Raw genomic sequence first — 24,706 nt, 5'->3', positions numbered from 1 at the left:
AGAAGAAGGGCAGCTGGCCATCACCACTCACCGCCAACTCTTGGGCTACTCTTTTTATCAACGATCAGTGGGATTGACCGTAACATTATAACGCCCCCACGGCTGAAAGGGCGAGTATATTTGATGTGACTGGGACTCGAACCCGCGACTGTCAGATTACGAGTCGAACGCCTCAACCACCTGGCCATGCCGGGCCTCATATATATAAGAGCAAGATGCTAGAAAACAATAAACCAATAAAGTTTGATGAACATAGACTGAAAAATATTGGACTGCTAGTTTGTCAGCGTAATAAACCAATAAAGTTTGATGAACATAGACTGAAAAATATTGGACTGCTAGTTTGTCAGCGTAAAACTTTACATTCGCAAAACTGATGAAGTGTGAACAGATCTGAGAATATACTATAAAACTACAGCAATCATTTACTTCTACGAATGTTATTGTTTGTGCTGGGTTGGTAAGAATATTAATGTATTATGAATTAATGTCGTGGAAAGTTCGAAACGTCAGCATAAATGCTATGATTGTGTTGTAAAACAAAATTTGATTATTCAAGCATCTTTGTAATTAGTTTTCAACGTGTTTAAAAAATTAAGTTTCAACAAATAAGACTTATTTTAATGGGTTTTTTTCTACTGCGCTCTCACGGTCTCGTCATAAAAATTTCTTTATTTCAGCAAGGAGTTGTTAGCTCACTTGTGATCGGAAGTTGTTGATAATTCAGTTATGCTGACAAGATGAACACAGTTGAGAATATCTTCTTTAACTGCCAGTAACCACTCCTTCAAGTGGGGGAAAAGAACAAGCGGAAAGGTTTGTGGAGACTTGAAATTTGAATAACAAAAGATAGCCTGACGGGTTCACGTAAAATTTCAAATTAGGCCAACATATCAGCGTGAAATACTAATTTCGATTCAGATTTGGCCAACACACATCAGCTTGAAATATTCACTTTGATTCAGATTAGGCCAACACATATCCGCCTGAAATACTCACTTTTATTTAAATTAGGCCAACACATATCCGCTTGAAATATTCACTTTGATTTAAATTAGGACAACACACATCAGCCTGAAATACTCACTTTGATTTAAATTAGGACAACACACATCAGCCTGAAATATTCACTTTGATTTAAATTAGGACAACACACATCCGCTTGAAATATTCACTTTGATTTAAATTAGGACAACACACATCAGCCTGAAATACTCACTTTGATTTAAATTAGGACAACACACATCAGCCTGAAATACTCACTTTGATTTAACTTAGGACAACACACATCAGCTTGAAATATTCACTTTGATTCAGATTAGGCCAACACACATCAGCCTGAAATACTCACTTTGATTTAAATTAGGCCAACACATATCCGCTTGAAATATTCACTTTGATTTAAATTAGGACAACACACATCAGCCTGAAATACTCACTTTGATTTAAATTAGGACAACACACATCAGCCTGAAATATTCACTTTGATTTAAATTAGGACAACACACATCCGCTTGAAATATTCACTTTGATTTAAATTAGGACAACACACATCAGCCTGAAATACTCACTTTGATTTAAATTAGGACAACACACATCAGCCTGAAATACTCACTTTGATTTAACTTAGGACAACTCACATCAGCCTGAAATACTCACTTTGAAATTTGATACTTTATTAACTAAATTTATTTCATTGTTACTTTTTGTCACATCTAGCCGCCTGGAGGGAGAGAGGATAAGTTATTTGATGTAATCCTGGATAACTGTAAAAGTGTCGAAGTGGTTTTAAGTCTACTAAAGGTTAGCGGGATAGTTTCAAATCCTCTTGAAAAGAATGGGTATGACAACTTCTTCATCCCACCCCACTTTAAAAACTGTTTCCCGTTGGAACAGCGTTAAGTCTTCGGATTTACAATGCTAAAATCAGGAGTTCGTTTTCTTTCGGTGGACGCAGCAGATAGCTCGATGTGGGTTTGCTATAAGAAAAAGACACGAACTCACTCTTCAAGCTCTGCCACTATTTATCTATCTTTCCTTTCTATCTATCTATCTGTCTATCTACTTATCTGACAGTTATTTTGATGATAAAAATTTCAAAAAAAAAATCATCAGGTGCGATTGAAGATTAACAAACTCTTTTTCGTCCCGCTCGAGACATTGGTGAATGTAGATCGAATGAATTAATGATGTTAAGAGGTCAGTTAAAACTGAACGAGGTCTGAAGCCCAAGAGTTGGCTGTGAGTGGTAATTACTAGCTGCCTTCCTTCTCGTCTTTCAGTGCTAAATTAGGGACGGCTAGCAGACATAGCCCTCGTATACCTTTGCGCGAAATTCATAATAAACGTAAACTTACTAAATAAGGTACATGTTTCTCCCCATTTTAAACTAGTCAACGATTACTTAACTGAAATACTGAATTTTAGTAAAATTTTAATTAATGTAGGCTCTTAGCCTTTCACACCTGCAATGTTTTAACAACAAGCTGCGAGAGAGTTGAGGAAGAAGAACAATTTCTGATTATTCCCAGGCCCCTTTGGGACATGAAAGATTTTTAAAACCAAAATGCCCTTCAAGTAATTTTATCTGACATTCCCACGGTATCCTTGGGTTCAACTGACGAAAGAAACAAACATACCGTCAGTAATATATCCCCAGGAGACTGTGGCAAGAAAGTTGACTTCAACCTGTGGACTTGTAAAACAAGAAGTACATGACTTTATCACGGACTGTTAAAGCCCGATTTTCTTTACTCTAATATCAAGATCATCCTATCAGCTAACCATACTTAATATAAAAATGGCAAAGTATAAACAATAGCTACGAAAGTTTAAAATATAAGCTACATAAAATATTTTTAAACGGACATTTCTTTTTGTAGAAGTTTCAATTACAAAATACGTTGAAACGTTATTGTAAAATCGATAATAATGATGGTCGTGTTTATTTGTGGACAAACGAGAAGTTACACAATCTGTACTACCGGGCGTCTGAAGTACAGGGTGGCCCGTAAGTCCCTACCCATCCATATATATTATGTATCCAGTGTATCTGTGTGCTCCATATATATTATGTATCCAGTGTATCTGTGTGCTGTCCCTCATTCTCGCTGCATAATATTATGCGACGCCATATTCTGTGAGACATTTTCAAGCGTAAATGGGCTTACATCGGCCATATTTCTCTGAAAAAAAGAAACAAATTTATAATACATGGATAATTGAATATAACATAATAATATATGGATGGGTAGATACTTACGGGCCACCTTGTACAATGTATAACATTACACCAACACTATACATGCTGCGTTCGGTGCCGAAAGAAATCTTCGTCTACTACCATTTCTCATCTGGCTGCCTGAAACAAAAGTAATGATAGGACTTACCTATTTATTAATTAAACCTTAACTTAAGTTCAATGTTGATACTTTCGTGCAACAGTAACACATTTACTGTGTCACATTAATCATTTCAAGAAATAATACCGTTAATGTTTCTTATAATAAGGAGTATACGCGTTTTTCAAAAATAATTTTCTCTCACAAAATGTCTTCAATTTTCGATTTTCAATAATTCTGATTGAAGTGTTTGGTAGATTAACGTAAAGTGACAAAAATAAAAGTATCACAAATAAATATTGAATAAACTATGTTAGGCTTATTCTATTATTTGTTATCTTTTTTATTCAATGTCTTACGGGCCCCCCAATGGCTCAGCAGTATGTATGCGGACTTACAACGCTAAAAACCGGGTTTCGATACACGTGGTGGGCAGAGCACAGATAGCCCATTGTATAGCTTTGTGCTTCGTTCAAAACAACAATGTCTTACGAAAATTAAATCAGAAAAATATTTTACTTTGCCGGATAGCGTCAAAAGTTACGTATTACACAAGATTATAGTTGATTTATTTTATTTCTGATTTCAGTACGTTTCACCTTAACAGAAATAATCATCAACAACCTATGACTCTAAAGTATGCTGTAATAGTAAAGTGCATTCAGCTGTTGAAAAACTCAGCATATACTTGTAGAATGTAACAGAGGTCATTTGCCTTGAACTCTGAATATCAACATTGCGATGGCAGCAGTTCAACGAACTACAGTCGAGTAAGGTATCAACTGATTTTCCCTAACACGGAGAAAGACCCTATAAAGACTGTGTTATCTGTGTCTGAAGAGAGCACTCATTCACTCTCACATGATGATAAGATGTTGTTTTTCTCTATAATTGAGTGTCTTAATATAAGTTGTTGTCAAAGTCACTGCTGCTGAAGTGTTCTATCGTGTTTAACTATTAGTGGCACAACAACACCCCGAATGGCGACCACCGACCTCACACAAAGCAACATCCTTCGTTCACCTCGAACTTCCAGTAACGTACCCAATATCTCTCTATCGCTGTTTCTCACGTTAGCATTGGAGAAATACGGAGACAAACCATTGATGGTAGGTTGTTCGTTCCTTTTTCTTTTCTAAACACTACAAAGATTGTGAAAAGATATAAAGAATTATTTAAGTTAAACCACCATACACCCTGTTAACGCTCCTTCGGTCCCACCAGAGTGTAGGGTTTGATTGTTTTGAAAACTTAAACTTACAGATCTATAGTTCGACACAATGATCGCTGGAATTAAAAAAACAAAATCCGGCCCAATTTATTACACATGCAGTTATATTTATTTACCATCAACTTTCTTATTTATCTTTATAATAGTATTGATACAATATCGATTAACATTAACCTAATGTTTGTTTGGTATGACACTTTGTAGTGCAGCAATGACAACTAAGATTTTAAGATACAATGTTTATGTATGTTTGTTTATATGGCAATAATAAATAATGTATGATGATTTAGTGAGGACAACCTTCCTAAAAGTAACATTTAAATTATCTGAAACTTCGATACATTTCACCAATGTTACTGGTGGTCCAGTTATCCTCAAATGTGTTTCATGGAATGTGCGTTCTTTCCTTTCACCAGCGTGTACACAAAATCACGTGTAAACTATTATAGAGTTTTGCTTAAGATAGAAAAAAGGTTAATAAAAGCAGGAACATCAGACAATATTCATTCATAACAATACTAGTGAATATGTAATAATGTATCATACTTAGATTTACTGATATTAATATGTTGTAATGTAGCATAATCAGTCTTACTTACATTAATTCATGGTTGACGTGATACGGCTCGCTTTACTGTAAAGTGACACCTCTCAAGGTGTCGTTCGCTGGTTACACTGCACAACAATTTTTTAAAAAAGTTGTGCTTCCTGGAAAGTTTTTTGCTGATTGTGACAGTTACCTGGTGGGTATGCACAAATATAGTTTTGGTTTTGCTTCATCACGTTGGAACTCTGAGAAATAGACAGTTAACTGTTTACCGGCAACAACGTATTTAATTGCGTTTATGTTTCTAATACGCTATTAAGTTCAACATAATTAAAAGTGTTTTGCTCCTGATTTTCGTTTGTATTCAATGTCCGGTGCATCACGTTGCAGTGTCCAACAGTGTCGGGCCTCTCTCTGGTTAATACCATAACGTACTCCGAAACGAACAAAATACACTTATTTTAAGGTACACGTGTACAATGGCCCGGCATGGCCAGGTGGGTTAAGGCGTTCGACTCGTAATTTGAAGGTCGCGGGTTCGAATCCCCGTCGCACCAAACATGCTCGCCCTTTCAGCCGTGGGGAGTTATAATGTTATGGTCAATCCCACTATTCGTTGGTAAAAAAGAGTAGCCCAAGCGTTGTTGGTGGGTGGTGATGACTAGCTGCCTTCCCTCTAGTCTTACATTGCTAAATTAGGGACGGCTAGCGCAGATAGCCCTCGAGAGTAGCTTTGCGCGAAATTTTAAAACAAAACAGGCAAGTGTACAAAATAATATCTAAAATTAAAAATAATTCAAACATCTAAGTATTCTGTTGCTGGGCCGGACGTACATTGGTGGTTAACATGCTCGCACTTTGAATCCAAAGGTTTGCGGCTCTTTGTTCTAAAAACACTTTCCCTACCTTTTGGCAGTTGATACGTTATAAGAGTGGCGGTCATATCCATTAATTTTTTGTCAGATAAGAGTAGTTATAAGGTTGGTGTTGGGTACAGTTGTAGTCCAAGGTTAGTGGTGGGTAATGTTGTAATCCTAAGGTTTGTGGTGGATACTGTTGCAGTGCTAAGGTTGGTTATAGGTGTTGCTGTAGTCGTAAGGTTGGTGGCCGATACAGCTGTAGTGCTAAGGTTGGCGGGGATACTGTTGTAGTCGTAGGGTTATGTGGTGGATACTGTTGTAGTGTTAAGGTTGATGGTGGATACAGTTGTAGTGCTAAGGTTGGTGGTGGATACTGCTGTGGTGTTAAGGTTGGTGGTGGATACTGCTGTGGTGCTAGTGTTGATGGTAGGTACTGTTGTTAACTAGCTGTTTGTTTCTAGTTTAACAGTTGGCAATCAGAGAAGATATGCAGTGATAGTCTTTTATTTAGCTTTTTAATTTTTTTGTAAAACTGTTTCGTACAACTGAACATTATATTAAAATAGAAACTCATGTTTTACTTCTTTTACAGATCTCTCCCGACAAGTCTCTTTCTTACACTGCCAATGAAATTCTTTTGAGTAGCAGGCGTTTTGCTAGTGCCCTGATACGGCGAGGTCTCAAACCTGGAGACGTAGTTTGTATTTGCACATCTAATAACGTCCACTTTGCCGCGGTAATGTTAGGTGCACTCAGTGCTGGAGCAGTTATTACTCTGGGAAAACCCGCGGACACATCAGGTGAATATATGTATTGAAGCTCTAAAAATGCGGCAGTTTAAATTACTTGAACAACAGAGACAATTCTACTAATGCGAATAATTTCTAAAACTGAGTAAAAACAAGTAAATAAAAATAGTAATATATAACAGACTCGTAGAGTTACGCGTTAAAACGTAATTGCACGTTAAGTTGAAAATACCAGGAGAAAATATTTATAATTTATAATTTATTTCAGCAATAACGTTCTTGTTTAATTTATGATATTTCAGTATTTGTTTCTTTCTTCGTATCTAATGTAAGAACTTTTTTTTTTTTTTAAAGAGGAACTCCGGTTTAGACTGGAAACGACTGGCGCAACTTATTTGTTGATAGAGATGAATAATTTACAGAAAGCCAGAAAAGCATCTTTACACCTTCCAAAACTTCAGGTAAAACCTTGTTAAGTGAAAGTATGAAACTACAGACACTGAAAGAGAATCTGTTATATACCTATTGTATTAAATTTGGATGCTCGTACTGGCATGTCTTGGTAGTTAGGGGCGCTCAACTCTGCAAGTCATGAGTTCGAATTCCATCATTGCATATGCTCGCCTTTTCAGTAGTAGAGATGTTATAATGTGACGGTCGCTTTCACCATTCGTTGGCAAAAGAGTAACCCAAGAATTGGCGGTGGATGATAGCGGTTTATAGTCTCCTCTGTATCTCTCTAACTTATCACTTATAAATTAAATACGACTAGCGCAGATAGAGCTTGAGTAGTGTCATCAAAAGTTGAAAAGAAACAAACAAACTGGACTTATCTCAGTGCGTACAGGAGAAAACTGGTAAGTCATTGCTTTACAACTCTCACAGGTTTGTATTTCTTGCTAGAGTTTTGTCAGTGGCACCACCGAAGTAGTTATACTGTAACCAATACTTGTTACCACTTTTAACCTCAACATTAGTTTTTAATGAAATTACTTCAAACAGCACACAGTTACTTCTATCGCTGACCGTAACTGGGTTGTTTGGTTTTAACTGTTTATCACTCAATTTCTTTCTCTTCCTATAACACTAGCACTTATCTTACCATTATTAAGGTACTTTTATAAACACCTAAATAGTTAGTAACATGCAGAATATATTCAAAGGGTTCATTGGCCAAAAATGGCAATTTTCAACCATCATACGTTAAAACCTTTTTAGAAGAAAAGTTTCAAAATAAACTGTGTATTGGTTTTAGTACGCATAAATATAGAAAGCCACAAGAAGTATTTAGATCCCTTTTTATTTCAGTTAAGTCGGTTTTATAACCCATTTATAATAAAATCTACAAACGTATTGGATTATTGAGTACAGACCTTTTAATATGTCACTTTTTATTTTACTGTCAATACCTACAAGTTCCTGTATGTCATTCATTTTGTTTGTTTGTTTTTTTTAATTTCGCGCAAAGCTGCACGAGAGCTATCTGCGCTAGCCGTCCCTAATTTAGCAGTGTAAGACTAGAGGGAAGGCATCTAGTCATCACCACCCACCGTCAACTCTTGGGATACTCTTTAATCAACAAATAATGGGATTGACCGTCACGTTATAACGTCCCCACGGCTGAAAGGGCGAGCACGTTTAGTGTGACGAGGATTCGAACCCGCGACTGTCAGATTACGAGTGGAAAACCTTAACCCACCTGGCCATGCCGGACCTGTCATTCATTTTAAAGCTGAAATATATTTTTCTTAATAACTCACAATAAACAAGATGTGGAATTAGATTTGCCTCGCCCGGCATGGCCAGGCGGGTTAACGCTTTTTACTCGTAATCTGAAGGTTGCAGGTTCGAATACCCATCTCACCAAACATGCTCGTCGTTTCAGCCGTGCGGGCGTTGTAGTGTCACGGTTAATCCCACTATTCGTTGGTAAAGGAGTAGTCCAAGAGTTGACGGTGATGACTAGCTGCCTTCCTTCTAGTCTTACACTGCTAAATTAGGGACGGCTAATGCAGATAGCCATCGTGTAGCTTTGCGTGAAATTCAACAACGGAAAGACTACGGACTTTACAGCTATAAATTCTGGGGCGAGATATCCTGCTGTGGATAGCCTTTGAACTTTGTGATGGTCGCCGGTCAGTGCCCGTTGTCATTTTTTCACCGTTGCTTGTTTACCAGTTTAATTGCATCAGGTATCAAAATCGAGCGCTTATTTTTGTTTGTTTTTCCACCTTAGCTTAACCTAATATCCTGTCGTGAGTTGGGTGAAATGAAAAAAAAAACATTTCTGAGCGTTTCCAGTTATAACTGCCCCCAAGCTCTGACTTGTGGTCAGATAACTTTAAACCGAAATACCTGCCACGTTTTCTGCTCTGCTTCTGCTGATGTTTGCTATGCTATAATAAAAACCCAGCCTGCTGATGTAGACACTGCGTATAGCTAAATGTGGTTTTGTTTTAAAAAACAAACAAACAAATAAAGTGTATATTTTAAGTAGTTGCAGACTAAATACTTTTTAACTAGGAAACAATAACCTTTTACAGCACAAGGGCCGAAAAAAGGGGCTTGATCCCACAAAAATACCCCACTATGTACGTTGTTGTAATAGCTCATACTTTGAATTCATCATCTAACCATTGTCGGGTTGTTTACTTATGCAATATATCACGTTTCTTCTGTTAGTTTCTAATCGTTTCTTTGAAAAAAAAGAATAGAAACTCTATACTAAATAGTTTGAATTTCACACAAAAGTACTCGAGGGCTATTTGTGCTGACTGTCTCTAATTTAACAGCGTAAGACTAGTTTGTTTGTTTGTTTTTTTGAATTTCGCACAAAGCTACTCGAGGGCTATCTGTGTTAGCCGTCCCTAATTTAGCACTGTAAGACTATAGGGAAGGCAGCTAGTCATCACCATCCACCGCCAACTCTTGGGCTACTCTTTTACCAACGAATAGTGGGATTGATCGTTACATTATAACGCCCCCACGGCTGAAAGGGCGAGCATGTTTAGCGCGACGGGGATGCAAACCCCGTAAGACTAGAGTGAAAGCAGTTAGTCATCACCACGCACCACCAACTCTTTCACCGTCAGATTATAACGCTCCCACGGCTTGAAGGGCGAGTATGTTTGGTTTGACGAGAATTCGAACCCGCAAACCTCAAATTACGAGTCGAGTGTCTTAAACACCTGGCTATGCAGGGCCTGCTAAATAGTATATTTTGTTTTAAAAAATAATGAAGAAATTACTGCAGCCTTAGAACTGAACAAATATTCTTATCAAATTTACCATCCGATAACATAACTTCTCAGTGATGTCTTGCAACTCATATATAAAGAAATTAGTTTTAATTACAACAATTCTAGTCTATCTTCATTTATTTAAAGCTTTAAATTTCTTTTTATAAGACATAAAGATTATTCATTATTTTCAAAAATGTATTTATAATATTTAGATGTCGTGAGTTCCTTTCGTATTTTACTAATACTTTAATTTTCTTCAATATCGCCCCCTAGCGGCATCTCTGTATGACTTTGTGATTAATTCTGAACAAACACATTCTTTAATATTTTTGGGCAGGAGATACTTACGTTAGAGAAAACCGAAGATTGTCCATCCTTCACGGAGTTCGTTGAAGAAGATGACGGATCTGCCTTTACAGGTTCTCCCAAGGTTGACCCCAAAGAAACACCACTACTGTTACCATTTTCAAGTGGAACTACTGGTTTACCGAAGGCTATTGTCCACACTCATTCTACTTTTATTACGTCAGTAATCAACATAACGTGAGTGACTAAAAATGAAATATACTTAGAAATAACTTAATTTACATCTAATATATCTATATCGAAACTGTGCAACTATTTTGTTTTTAATTGTTCAGCTGTTATAACTTGGACGATTTTTTCATTCATTGTTTTCAAACCATACTGGTTTTTTTTCTGCGTTTAAAGTAAACTAGAGTTAATAAAGTTGTCAGAAATTGTCCTCACTGGGACAGCTGTAAGTCTTCAAATGTACAACTCTATAATCAGGGGATCTATTCCCCTCGGTAGACGCAGCAGATAGCCCGACGTAGATTTGCTATAAGAAAATACACATTGTCTGAAATCAATGTTTACCTACTCGTATCAGATGAATATATGTAATGAAACGCTAACATAAAAATGTTGTTGAATTATCACAGTCATAACTCAAATTCATATTCATCGTTTGAGAAAACAATTATTTATATCCAACATTCTTATCAACATATTTCCTAGCATGGCTAAGTGGTAAGAGCGTTCGTCTCCTAATTTGGGGAGCTCGAGTTCGAATCCCCATCACACCACACACAGAAGCTATTTCGGCAGAGGGGGTATTATGAAGTTACGGTCAATTCCTCTATTCGTTAGTGAAAGAGTAGCCCCGGAATTGGCGGTGGGTGGTGATGACCAGCTGCTTACCTTCTAGTCCTATACTTCTAAACTAGGGACGTTTAGCATAAGTAACTTTGCACAAAATTCAACAAAATAAACAACTTTACCACAATGAACAACTCATAGAAACATAAGTAAATGTTTTCATTGAACTTGCTTTTTATTTTCTTTTTTTCCCTTCAAATTCTACATATTTTTACCACATAGACACCCAAGTGCGTTAAACTTCTCCTCAGAAGATGTTATTCTCGGCATGTATCCATTTTGCCACTTTGGTGGTTTCTTCATCCTCAATGTAGCTTTGGTTGAAGGAATAACGATGAGCGTTGTGCCGTATTATGAGTCAGATATGTTCCTGGAAGTCATAGAAAAACATAAGGTAAGCATTCATGAATACATTAGCGTATAATGTTTTTCTTTTACATTTAGAAGAAATACTTTAAATTACAAGTGGTTAGAGTGAAAATAAATTCTACTCAGTTATAATAACATATTTTAAACAATATTTTTAGAAGATTTTTATATGTCACATCTCTATTGTAACGTTTCTTGAAAGGTCTGTCAGTGAATACTGTTTTATTCCAATAATAAACCTTAATGATTCTATGTTCCACTCCTTATAACAAATATTGTTAGTGCGGTAGCTTTAATTTTAATAATTAACCTTAACCTATTGTATGTTTCAGTCCTTATAACAAAGATTCTTGGAGTGGTGGCCTTTATTTTAATAATTAACCTGAACCCATTGTATGTTTTAATCCTCGTAATAAAAACTGTTAGAATGGTGGCCTTTAATCTAATAATTAACCTTACTCTGTTGTATGTTTCAGTCCTTATAACAAAGATTCTTGGAGTTGTAGTTTTTTATGTTAACAATGAACTTTAACCTACTGTATGTTTCAGTCCTTATAATAAAGATTCTTAAAATGGTGTCCTTTATTTTAATAATTAATCTTATCCTTTTAATAAAAACTGTTAGTGTGGTGGCCTTTAGTCTAATAATTCACTGCACAACAAAGTTTTTGCTTCTTGAACACTGTTGGGTGTTCCTTATAGATTTTTGGCTGCTGATCACGAAAATCACAACCAAATTCGCCCATCACGTACCGTTTCATCGAAATCTTCAGTTTCATTAGGACATTGCTAGAATGGAAAAACGATATCAGGGCAACTGGAATCCATCAATACTTGCTGACTACTGTTGGACACTGCAACGTGATGTACCAGACATTGAATATAAACGAAAATCAGGAGCAAAACACTTTTAATTATGTTGAACTTAATAACATATTAGAAACATAAACGCAATTAAATACGTTATTGCCGGTAAACAGTTAACTGTCTATTTCTCAGAGTTTCTACATGATGAAACAAAACCAAAACTATATTTGTGCATACCAACCAGGTACCTGTCACAATCAGCAAACACTTTTCAGGAAGCAAAACTTTTCAAAAAAATTTTTGTGCAGTGTAATTAGCCTATTGTATATTTCAGTCCTAAAATAAAGATCCTTAGAGTGGTGGCCTTTATTTTAATAATTAACCTAAACCCATTGTATATTTTAGTTCTCGTAATAAAAACTGTTAGAGTGGTGGCCTTTAATCTAATAATTAACCTAAACCCATTGTATATTTTAGTTCTCGTAATAAAAACTGTTAGAGTGGTGGCCTTTAATCTAATAATTAACCTAAACCCATTGTATATTTTAGTTCTCGTAATAAAAACTGTTAGAGTGGTGGCCTTTAATCTAATAATTAACCTTACTCTGTTGCATGTTTCAGTCCTTATAACAAAAATTCCTAGAGTGGTGGCCTTTAATCTAATAATTAACCTTACTCTGTTGCATGTTTCAGTCCTTATAACAAAAATTCCTAGAGTGGTGGCCTTTATTCTAATAATTAACGTTAATCTATTGTATGTTTCAGTTCATATAACAAAAATTCTTAAAGTGGCAGCCTGTATTCTAATAATTAATTTTAATTATGGATGGTTCATTCCTTATAATAAAAACTGTTAGAGTTGTTGCCTGTATTCTAATAATTAACTTATTGTATGTTTCAGTCCTTGTAACAAAAATTTCTAGAGTGGTGGCCTTTATTATAATAATTAACCTTAATCTATTGTATGTTTCATACCTTATAATAAATATTCTTACAATGGTGGCTTATTTCTAATAACTGACACTATTGTATGCTAGGCTTTTGAGCAATAGTTTTAATTCTAATAATGAAATTTCGTGTAATGAAAGTTCCAATAATAACAGTCAGTATTTTTAGAGTGATGGTTCCTTTTCATGAAAGAAAGTTTAAGGTATTCATGGCTCCAGTTCTCAATATAAAATAATATGGAAATAAATAAACTAGATATTTGTAGAATCCTTTCACTAGATGTAATAAACTTTTCACTAAAGAGTTAGAGAGATATTTTGAAGCTACGTAAGTCTGATGGAGTGATGTAGAGTGGGATTTTTATATCATTAGCATCAAATCAAGTTAGTTTTCATTGATCTGTTAACTTCGGTTTAGGGTCTAAATAACAAAAACAAAATTATGTGAAAAATCTCACACTCTTGAGCGTATCGTGTACGTAAGTATTTATCTCTGAAACTAATACTTTATCGCCATCTATTGAATGAGACCAGGAGCAAAAATCAATAAAAAACTTACTCTTTAGTACAAATTCAGATATATGACAAAAATAACTGTAGTACGTCCGCTATCTATTTCTATATCACAGAACACAAGTTTAAAGAAAAGTATTTTTCTCACACGAACAAGGAGTTCACTAGGACCGTCCAAGAATTTGATTATATTATTATTGATAGAACGTTTAGAAATTACCGGAGTTCAAAACAAACAACAAAAAACTGTTATTTTTCAATAACTAGTACCACTTTAATATATAAAGATATTACAGCCTACAAAGATTTGAGCTCTGTACATGGAATAATTTTGATACATTAAATATTGTGCAATATTTTCCAGAAACAAAATCCTATAATGGAGAATGTCTACTTTCTCTGGTTTCTTCAATGAGATATGAATACTACGATTATTAATTACTAGCAATAATTATGTTGAAATTACATTATTGTTATAACAATTAATTAAAAAGATTTCAACACAAATCTATGAAAATACCCTACTGTTATTATTATTAACAACATTAACATCCTATTATTATTGTTATTATTAACATTCTATTGTTATTATTATTAACAACATTAACATTCTATTGTTATTATTATTAAAAAACATTAACATGATATTGTTATTATTACTAACAATGCTATTACTAACACATGCTATTGTTATTATTAACAACATTAACATTCTATTGTTATTATTATTAAAAAACATTAACATGATATTGTTATTATTACTAACAATGCTATTACTAACACATGCTATTGTTATTATTAACAACATTAACATTCTATTGTTATTATTATTAAAAAACATTAACATGATATTGTTATTATTACTAACAATGCTATTACTAACACATACTATTGTTATTATTAACAACATTAACATCCTATTGTTATTATTATTATTAACATTCTATTGTTATTATTATTATTAACATTCTATTGTTATTATTATTATTAACATTCTATTGTTATTATTATTATTAACATTCTATTGTTATTATTATTAACAACATTAACATTCTATTGTTATTATTATTAAAAAACATTAACATGATATTGTTATTATTACTAACAATGCTATTACTAACACATGCTATTGTTATTATTAACAACATTAACATTCTATTGTTATTATTATTAAAAAACATTAACATGATATTGTTATTATTACTAACAATGCTATTACTAACACATGCTATTGTTATTATTAACAACATTAACATCCTATTGTTATTATTATTAACATTCTATTGTTATTATTATTAACAACATTAACATTCTATTGTTATTATTATTAAAAAACATTAACATGATATTGTTATTATTACTAACAATGCTATTACTAACACATGCTATTGTTATTATTAACAACATTAACATCCTATTGTTATTATTATTATTAACATTCTATTGTTATTATTATTAACAACATTAACATTCTATTGTTATTATTATTAAAAAACATTAACATGATATTGTTATTATTACTAACAATGCTATTACTAACACATGCTATTGTTATTATTAACAACATTAACATTCTATTGTTATTATTATTAAAAAACATTAACATGATATTGTTATTATTACTAACAATGCTATTACTAACACATGCTATTGTTATTATTATTAACAACATTAACATCCTATTGCTATTATTATTATTAACATTCTATTGTTATTATTATTAACAACATTAACATTCTATTGCTATTATTATTAAAAAACATTAACATGATATTGTTATTATTACTAACAATGCTATTACTAACACATGCTATTGTTATTATTACTAACAATGCTATTACTAACACATCCTATTGTTATTATTATTAACAACATTAACATCCTATTGTTATTATTATTAACAACATTAACATTCTATTGTTATTATTATTAAAAACATTAACATGATATTGTTATTATTACTAACAATGCTATTACTAACACATGCTATTGTTATTATTAACAACATTAACATTCTATTGTTATTATTATTAAAAAACATTAACATTCTATTGTTATTATTATTAAAAACATTAACATTCTATTGTTATTATTACTAACAATGCTATTACTAACACATGCTATTGTTATTATTACTAACAATGCTATTACTAACACATGCTATTGTTATTATTGCTAACAATGCTATTACTAACACATCCTATTGTTATTATTAACAACATTAACATCCTATTGTTATTATTGCTAACAATGCTATTACTAACACATGCTATTGTTATTATTATTAACAACATTAACATCCTATTGTTATTATTATTATTAACATTCTATTGTTATTATTATTAACAACATTAACATTCTATTGCTATTATTATTAAAAAACATTAATATGATATTGTTATTATTACTAACAATGCTATTACTAACACATGCTATTGTTATTATTACTAACAATGCTATTACTAACACATGCTATTGTTATTATTACTAACAATGCTATTACTAACACATCCTATTGTTATTATTATTATTAACATTCTATTGTTATTATTATTAACAACATTAACATTTTATTGCTATTATTATTAAAAACATTAACATGATATTGTTATTATTATTAACAATGCTATTACTAACACATGCTATTGTTATTATTGACAACATTAACATCCTATTGTTATTATTATTATTAACATTCTATTGTTATTATTATTAACAACATTGGTGTTCACTCTTCTCTTTTTTTCCATTAATGTTAGTAAAATTTCACTTTTTAATAATTGTTTACATCTAGAAGCCTCTAAGTTACTAAACTCAACAGTTTATTCTACTCCACAGGTTTCTGTTGTTGCGTTAGCGGTTTCAATAATTCACCGGCTTATTAAGGACCCTAAGGCTCGACAGTACAATCTCACTAGTATGAGAGAGATTATAACAGGGGGCGCTCCTCTTAATCAAGAAGCCAACGAGGAAGTCATTATGACTAGTTTTCCTTTTTTGCAATCTATTCGCCAGGGTAAGAAAGACGATCTGTTAAGAGATGTTAAAAACATCCGTAATACATTAATTTTTTAAAATTAAAAAACACACGATGTATTAGGACGAATATGAAGATAAAACACTGTTGTGCACCATTTTAACGTACGATAACTAGCTTATGATCTAACATCACATATAGTATAGATGGTTTTGAAATTGGAGAATATATAAAAGCGAAAAAACCGTTTTTTTCTGTTAAGTGTTAATTTGTGTTTTAAATTTATAAGGTATACTCGTACAAGTAAGAAGTATGTATTATTGTTGTTTTCTTAACTTAAAGCTACAAACTGGCTACGTGCACTCACTGTTAGTATTAGAATCTCGGATTTTAGCATTATAAGACCACTGACTTACTACTGACCCATCGGGAGATGTGGGTATTGTTAACTAATGATTCATCTTTTTACATCATCAGTTCTTCAGTTCGATGGAGGTCACAAAGTAACAGTCAGATTAAAGGGTCCGCTGTCGATCCTCACAGTTTGGTATGTAGTTTTACTTCCCCCTGAACTGTGAATCTACGAAAATTGTGTGTTAGGTTTGTCTGCTTGTCTCCAAGGTTAATTTTCTTCAAATGGTCACGAGGTTCGGTTCTTGACCAATAGATGGTTGTAGCCCGGAATCTGTCGAAGAATCTGAGTGAAACTTGCTGGGGGCTGTAACACTAGTCACTCTCGAATCTCTGATTCATTAGGGTTGTAGTTTTCCTGAAAGAAATAGTGACTTGAGATTGACACGAAAAGCAAGAAGCGGGCTTTGTTGAATTCTGAATAATGAACCGCGTTATAAACAAGGATTAGATATTGTTTTAAACAACCATCCATGTCATAAACAAGGATTAGATATTGTTTTAAACAACGATTCATGTCATAAACAAGGACTAGATATTGTTTTAAACAACGATCTATGTTATGAACAAGGAGAGGATATTGTTTTGTTTTAAACAACGATCCATGTTATAAACAATTAATAGATATTATTTTAAAGCAGTGGCGGCGCCAGGATATTTTCGTTAGGGGGGCTGAGGTAAACTATGGAGAGGCTTCCCAAAATGCCATCAGTATGAAGTATAGATGGTAAATTATAATAACGTAAATACCAAGGTACATTTCAGAAAGGTGTGTTATTTTGAACTGCGTTTTCAATGCAGTTTTCATTGGAAACTCATACTCTGATTAATAATTCGTTATTACAAATTAGAAATAATCTGTTTAGGAAAATATGCGTATATGTAAAAGAGGAAGCTCACCTAAATTCCACCCAAGGTAATACATAATAATAAAGAAAATCAAGATTAGCTTAGATTGAACATTTAATATACCATTAAGAGTAAAGCTACAAATCAAAAGAAATATAACATAAAGACATAGTTTACATAGCAGAAACGAATTATCCCATGTGAAGTTAATACACTCTGAGGAAAAGTAAGGTCACTATCAGGCTAACTATCTTTCATCATGTTGTGTTACGCTGAAATTATTACGCTGAAATCCGAGATTTTATTCTACACGGTGGATACAACAGATAACATAATATAGGAAGGGTTTTTGTTTGTTTTTAATGTAAACCCTTACGGCTATTAACATTATTTGTTGCCAGACTCGCCGCTGTGACAATGGGGGTGAAGGTTAGAGTTATAAGCCTTCAGAAGTAACACTGAGACACTGAGGAACAAAAGCAAGACAAACGGGAAAATTGTAATCTTTATAAATATAACAGTTCTGTCTGTTGCATGCCCACTATCTTCTTCACAGGGTATGAAAAAACAATTGTTTCATAACTTAAGTTTATGACAGTGTAAATAATAATAAGTGCCCGTAGTTAGTGTATAATTTTTAACTTTTATAATTTAGTATACGGACTAAGTGAGACAGGCTTCCTTACTTGTGTCGAAGCAGGAAGGATCATTCCTAACTCTGTTGGAAAACTGATTTCTTCAGTAGATTTGAAGGTTTGTTTTTAAGTGACTCTTATTAAATAAAATTGAAAAAAAAACTTTTAATTTCTTGTGCTTGTCTTCTAATGAGTTAAACACTTAAATAATTTTTATACTGCACAGTAGAAGAGATTTTAATAAGTATCCGTTTAACATTGATAACAAACTAACGAAGACCAAATAAAATGTAGCAGAATATATATTTTTATTTTTGAATAATAAATAATTGTGGTTTAAAAGGTGTATTACGTTAATAAAACTAAATCTGTCGAACTTCAATTATTTAATAATAAGAGTCAGATGTTTACTGCTTGTTTGTATATTTGAAGTTAAGTATAAAGCCACTCAATGGGCTATTTGTGCTCTGCCAACCACGGGTATCGACATCAGATTTCAAGCATTGTAAGACTGTAGACATACCGCTGTTCCGTGGGGTGGGTGAATGGGGAGAGATGTTTAATAATCAACGTGCTGTGTAAATATCCAATTACTGTATTACGCTGTATTATTATACAACTTGGAAATGTTAGCAAATAAGACATAAAAGTTATAAGATTATAAATGTACTTCTTTCTCTACTTTCCTTTTTTAACGGATGCAAAATCGCCATGTGTGCATTATAAGCGTGAGAGTCAAATCCTATTAATTGATTAGAAGAGCTCAAGAGATGAGTGTTGTTGAATAGCTGTTTTCCTTTTAGTCTTTCCTCTAGTCTTTGGTTGCAGGTTTGATTCTCTGTCACACCAATCATTCTCACCCTTTCAGCTATGAGGGCGTTAGGATGTGGTGGTCAATCCCACTATTTGTTTGTAAAAGAGTAGCCCAAGAGTTGGCGGTGGATAGTGATGACTAACTGCCTTCCCTCTAGTCTTACGCTGCTAAATTAGGACGGCTAGCGCAGATAGCCCTCGTGTAGCTTTGCGCGAAATTCAAACCAAACCAAAACCTTTTAGTCTATCATTTCAAAATTAAGAAAAGAGAACATTTGTGTAGCTTTGTATAAAAATCGAAAAAAAAAAATTTTTTTAGGTCATTCATTTGGACACAGGGCTTGCTCTTGGTCCTTACGAAAGCGGAGAATTTTATGTCCGTAGTTCACAAATAATGAAAAAATATCTACATAACCCTGAAGCTACGGCTCAAGTTTTTACACAAGACGGTTGGTTTAAAACAGGTTAGTATGATTCATGAAAGGCTAATTATAGAAATATATGTCAAAATGGTTATATCCATGAGTAAATTACATAAAAATTATTATTATTATTAGTTTCTAAAATTATATCGATATGAACATTGAGTCGCCACTTTTGGTATGTGTTGAACGGTTAGTCTTAGTAAAAGTTACTAATAAGAAAAATGTTTTTTTTTTCTAAGGAAATTTTTCAAAATAAACATAAAAAACCGGACTTTCTCTGTCGTATGACTGAAAAAAAGTATAAGTGTTTGGCAAGAAGAAACTCAAAAAGAGAGGAACCTGTTTAAGTAAATATTCGTTGTTGTTCAATTGATGTATGTGTACACCCATATATATACATATATATTCGTGTCGGTATTATATACATGTTTGACTATATTGTACCGTGTCGAACAAATTAATCTGAATTGAATATCTTCTCTTTGCCACTCACTTTGTTAGGTGTTTTTTCTTGCGGTTAGTAAAACGATAAGGAACGGTGCCATCCACACAAAAAAATTATTGCGGCTATTTGGCAAACTTGAGGGCTATGTGATGCTGGGTACACCTGTTATATCGAAAGATAAACATTTTTGCCAACAGTGCATTGCATTCAGTCTCCTTTGTATTGATACAAACACAGTGCAATTTTCTTTATTGAAATAACACATGGAATGACAAAAGACGATTTTAAACAGTCCTCTAGAAAATGACAAAGGACAGTTGTTACCGTTGAATAGTTTCAAGGAACACTTGCTAGCATATGATAAAACACTAAGAGTACATCTCGGAACAAGTCAGCTGAGCCAACTTATTAGTACGGTCAACTTCAGCGTTACAGAAAGTATAAAACTGACAAGTTCATGGTTTTTGGAGCCTTAAATTGTTTTTTTTTTCTTTTTTGATAATAATAATGATTATACTATGAATCATATTATTTAGATTATAAATAAACACATACGAGGGTCGCGGGTTCAAATTTCCGTCACACCAAACATGCTTGCTCTTTCAGCAGGGGGAGCGTTATAACATATGGCCAATCTCACATTTCGTTGATAAAAAAATTTAGCCCAAGAGTTGGCGGTGGGTGATAATGACTAGCTACCTTCCATCTTGTCTGACACTACAAAATTAAGGACGGCTAGTACAGATAGCCCTCGTGTAGCTTTGCGCGATATTAAAAAAAAAAAAACAAAATACAACGCTAGGATCCGGGTTTTGATACCCATGTTGGACAGATAGCTCACTGTGTAACTTTGTGCTTAAAAACAAACAAACAGACTTCACGAAATCAATCGTTACGAAAGAAGAAAAATTAAACAAATGCTGACTTGGTTGCGTTTGAAACAAATGTTAAATATATTTAGATTGTGTTTGTTACGAAAGTTAATTATGAATTCGACTAATCTTGAGAACCATGAACATTCTTGGTGAAAGAGTTACCTGGATTGCCATCGTTTACCGATTCTCATTGGGAAGATTTACTGTTTCTAAAACAGTTGAACTCTACAATCAGTCTTTTCTTAAAAGGAGGTGGTAATGTTTATGTTGGGCCAACGGATTTAGTGCTATTAATGCTCACAAGCTTGTCGTGGTTTATAATCTACCTACTCTTGAAAAAAATGGACGTTGTTTATATTTTATTTTTGTACATTATGTAAATTTGATTGTTAACCACGATTTCTCCTCGAGTAATGCGTGTGATATTATAACATAATAATACTGTAAATTGTTTTAAAGACACACTTTTTACGGGAACATGTTTTTTGCTCCTGTGCATATCTTTATTCTCCTGAAGAAGTATGGTGGACTATCCGAAAAGTTCCAAGTTTTGGGTCTCGTTTGAAATCCATTATGACTTTTGTATGTAATCCTGGCTGCTAGTTTCTTAACCAGAATGAATCTTTCAAGTAGTCAAAGTGTTAGCAGTTTAATATAAGATTCAAAACAGAATATTTTGATGAAATATATAAATATATATATGTTAATCCGTTAGCATAAAATAATGAAGGGTAGGCAACGGTTTAAGTTATTTAACTGTGTGTTTTATATAGCAGCATCTTTCAAGACATTGTTTTTGTTTTAAGCTTTTTTATATAAAACTTTGTTACTTACTTTTAAATTTAATCATATGAAATAATGCATATTAAAAACATATAACAGGAGATTTGGGTTACTATGACTACGAGGGAAATCTCTACATTACGGACAGAATAAAGGAATTGATCAAGACAGGATTTCATCAGGTTTCTCCCACTGAAATAGAATATGTGTTATGCAGTCATCCGGCTATAGAGGACGCTGCTGTAGTTGGTATTCCAGACTCTGTCTTGGGAGAAGTACCTTACGGGTTCGTGGTGGTTAAAAGTTGTTTTCACGTGACATCGGAAACTTTACTTGCATTTATTTCAGGTTGTTACTTTTATTTTATGAATAAAACGTAAATAGTTTAACAGTGGATTCCCATGCGTTTTTTTTTTAGGATATTATTTCTATGTTATTAATAGTATGTAAATTGTTTAAAAGTGGATCCTCTTGAATTTATTTTACGGTTTGAAGATGAAATAGTGTATAAAACATAAAAATAATTTTGTGGGTACAGATCTAGATGCCCCAGCCAAACAGTAATTATAGGAAAATGATAATTTAATAGTAAATTAAAAACAACGATTTATAAGTATAATTAAAATCATTTTATATAGACATCTTACTATATGTTTCAACACTACTTTAGTTTGTCTTCTTCAGGTACTTAAAGAATAAATGTTGTTGTTGTTTTTTTTATCTGTTTACAGCTCGTCTAGCGATACAGAAACAACTGAAGGGGCTGACAATTCTAGATGAAATTCCCCGGTCTCAATTTGGGAAAATTGAACGTAAATGGTTAAAAGATTATGCTATTCAACAACTGATAAACTGACCAATGGTCATTTACTATCATGAATTACCAAAGACACACTTGTTGTTGACAACTGAATAGAGTAAAATTAAGCGTTTTTGGCATATTTTGGAAATAATAACTTTTAAAAGTAAAATATAAATAAACAGGAAGCAGTTTGTAATTTACATTTTATAAATACTATTGACATTTTTTTCTGGGGAATTTAGTTTTTTTTCGTTCAAACAAAAACATTTCAAAACCACTTGTTTACGACTTTAACCAATACAGTAAAATACATAAATTATTTATTTAAAAAAACCATTTGTTTCACCGACAGTTTAAATTATAAAGTGTTTTGCTATCCGTACTTTACCAGTGTTAAACTTGAACTTGTAAAAAGACTTTTCACACGTTACTTCCGACATCAACAAGATAACGGAAAGCCAGAACATTTACATTTAAGTGTAGTAATATTCATGTTGACGTATTTAAAATTATAAACGCTGTTTTCAGTAAGTTTGTCTGTTCTTCTGTTAACACTTCATATTTTCATGTATACCTATAGCGTTCTTGGAATTCACTAACAAGATGGATTCTAGCGTTACCTAATGGTTAATATTTCTACTGTTAACACTTCATATTTTCATGTATACCAATAGCGTTCTTGGAATTTACTAACAAGATGGATTCTACCTAATTGTTAACATTTCCGAACTTTCACTCTGAGGATTCATGGTTCGCTTCAAGAAATCAACAGTTTGGGGCTGAGAGTATGTTATAAGAATGTTGGTTGACTCTCATCATTCACTCGTACAAGATTACAAGAGCTGGCGGTGGGTGTTCTTGATAAGCTGTCTTCCCTCGTGTTTTACACTCAAAATTAGAGACGAGTTATGCCTGTAATATACTTAGATACGTTACATTTCTTAGCTCCTTAGTTATTAGGTTTTTGTTCACACTATTTCAGGTTTTGTTTTAAGTATAGTAAGTTGGTAAAGGGAGCCCGCTAAATTTTTCTCGCCTTAGATATTCAAGGGACTGGATGAGTTACCACAAACAACGCATGTGCTCACCATAAGAAAATACCTGTAACATGAGACATATATAAAGTAATGTTGTCTTTGTTACTAGCAAGTTTGATGATGGCCCAAGAATGATATCTCTTGTTGTTATTGAGAGTGAGGGCAGAAATTTACACTCGGAATTTGTGAACTAAAAGTGAACTGTTGAGAGAGAACAAATAGGTATTATTAGCCTTCTTTCTTCAACTGTGAGCTTGAATTGTGATTGTGTTATTTGTAAATTAGATTATAAAAAGGTTTGCAAAATTGTTCAAGTCTGGTTCTTGTAAATCAAACTCAGATTAAACACATGCTTGTATATATTTGATTTAGCACAAAGATGCACAATAGGCTATCTGTGCTCTATCAACCGTGGCGAATCGAACTCTGAATTCTAATGTTTTAGTTTTTTAAGTCTGTAAACTTGTCATTCATACATTTTGAGGGTTTTTAATGTAGCAAGTGTAGATGTGAAATGTATAATCAAGACCTCATTTAATGTCCCTCTGCCAACTGTTTACGCTTTAGTTTCTTCATAACAGAAAGAGGTGACGTATTTATCGTAGTTTATATGAAACTACCTGACCACTACAATTCTCTACATAAAACTAGCTACATATTATGAGAACAAAGTAACCTACTCACTGCATTATCAGTTCATTATAAATTATGAAGTAGCAATTAATGCATTGAATATATAATTTTACACAAACAAATAATTTAGTTTCCAACTAGTTTTATGAAAGATGACGGACCTGGTAGATTTTCAGTAAAACTAAAGTAATCATTACCGGCAAAAAACTATAACTACTCGATGCTTTAGCTATACAAAACTAACCACCCACTGC

The 24,706-nt window shown here is 33.1% G+C and overlaps 1 protein-coding gene across 1 annotated transcript; it reads left to right on the top strand.

The window, feature by feature from the left end:
* The first annotated feature begins 4,131 nt into the window (after positions 1–4,131).
* LOC143229800 (uncharacterized) lies at positions 4,132–24,128 on the top strand. Its single transcript, XM_076462592.1, has 10 exons — positions 4,132–4,450; positions 6,572–6,779; positions 7,083–7,189; positions 10,308–10,513; positions 11,354–11,525; positions 16,606–16,783; positions 18,660–18,757; positions 19,772–19,916; positions 22,080–22,328; positions 22,712–24,128. Exons 1-10 carry the CDS (start codon positions 4,322–4,324, stop codon positions 22,834–22,836), a joined length of 1,617 nt encoding a protein of 538 aa, XP_076318707.1. The 5' UTR covers positions 4,132–4,321; the 3' UTR covers positions 22,837–24,128.
* Positions 24,129–24,706: the final 578 nt, after the last annotated feature.

Source organism: Tachypleus tridentatus, chromosome 10 (genome assembly GCF_004210375.1).
Source record: "Tachypleus tridentatus isolate NWPU-2018 chromosome 10, ASM421037v1, whole genome shotgun sequence".
In the NCBI taxonomy this organism is placed as follows: Eukaryota; Metazoa; Arthropoda; class Merostomata; order Xiphosura; family Limulidae; genus Tachypleus; species Tachypleus tridentatus.
This window is presented reverse-complemented; position numbering and strand designations above follow the sequence as displayed.

Bases quoted from the DNA above. Each gene is read 5' to 3' on its own strand.
- LOC143229800 (XM_076462592.1), top strand. From the start codon at position 4,322: ATGGCGACCACCGACCTCACACAAAGCAACATCCTTCGTTCACCTCGA. The intron at 18,758-19,771 runs GTTTGTTTTTAA...AAATTTTTTTAG, and splicing joins TTTCTTCAGTAGATTTGAAG to GTCATTCATTTGGACACAGG. The intron at 19,917-22,079 runs GTTAGTATGATT...AACATATAACAG, and splicing joins AGACGGTTGGTTTAAAACAG to GAGATTTGGGTTACTATGAC.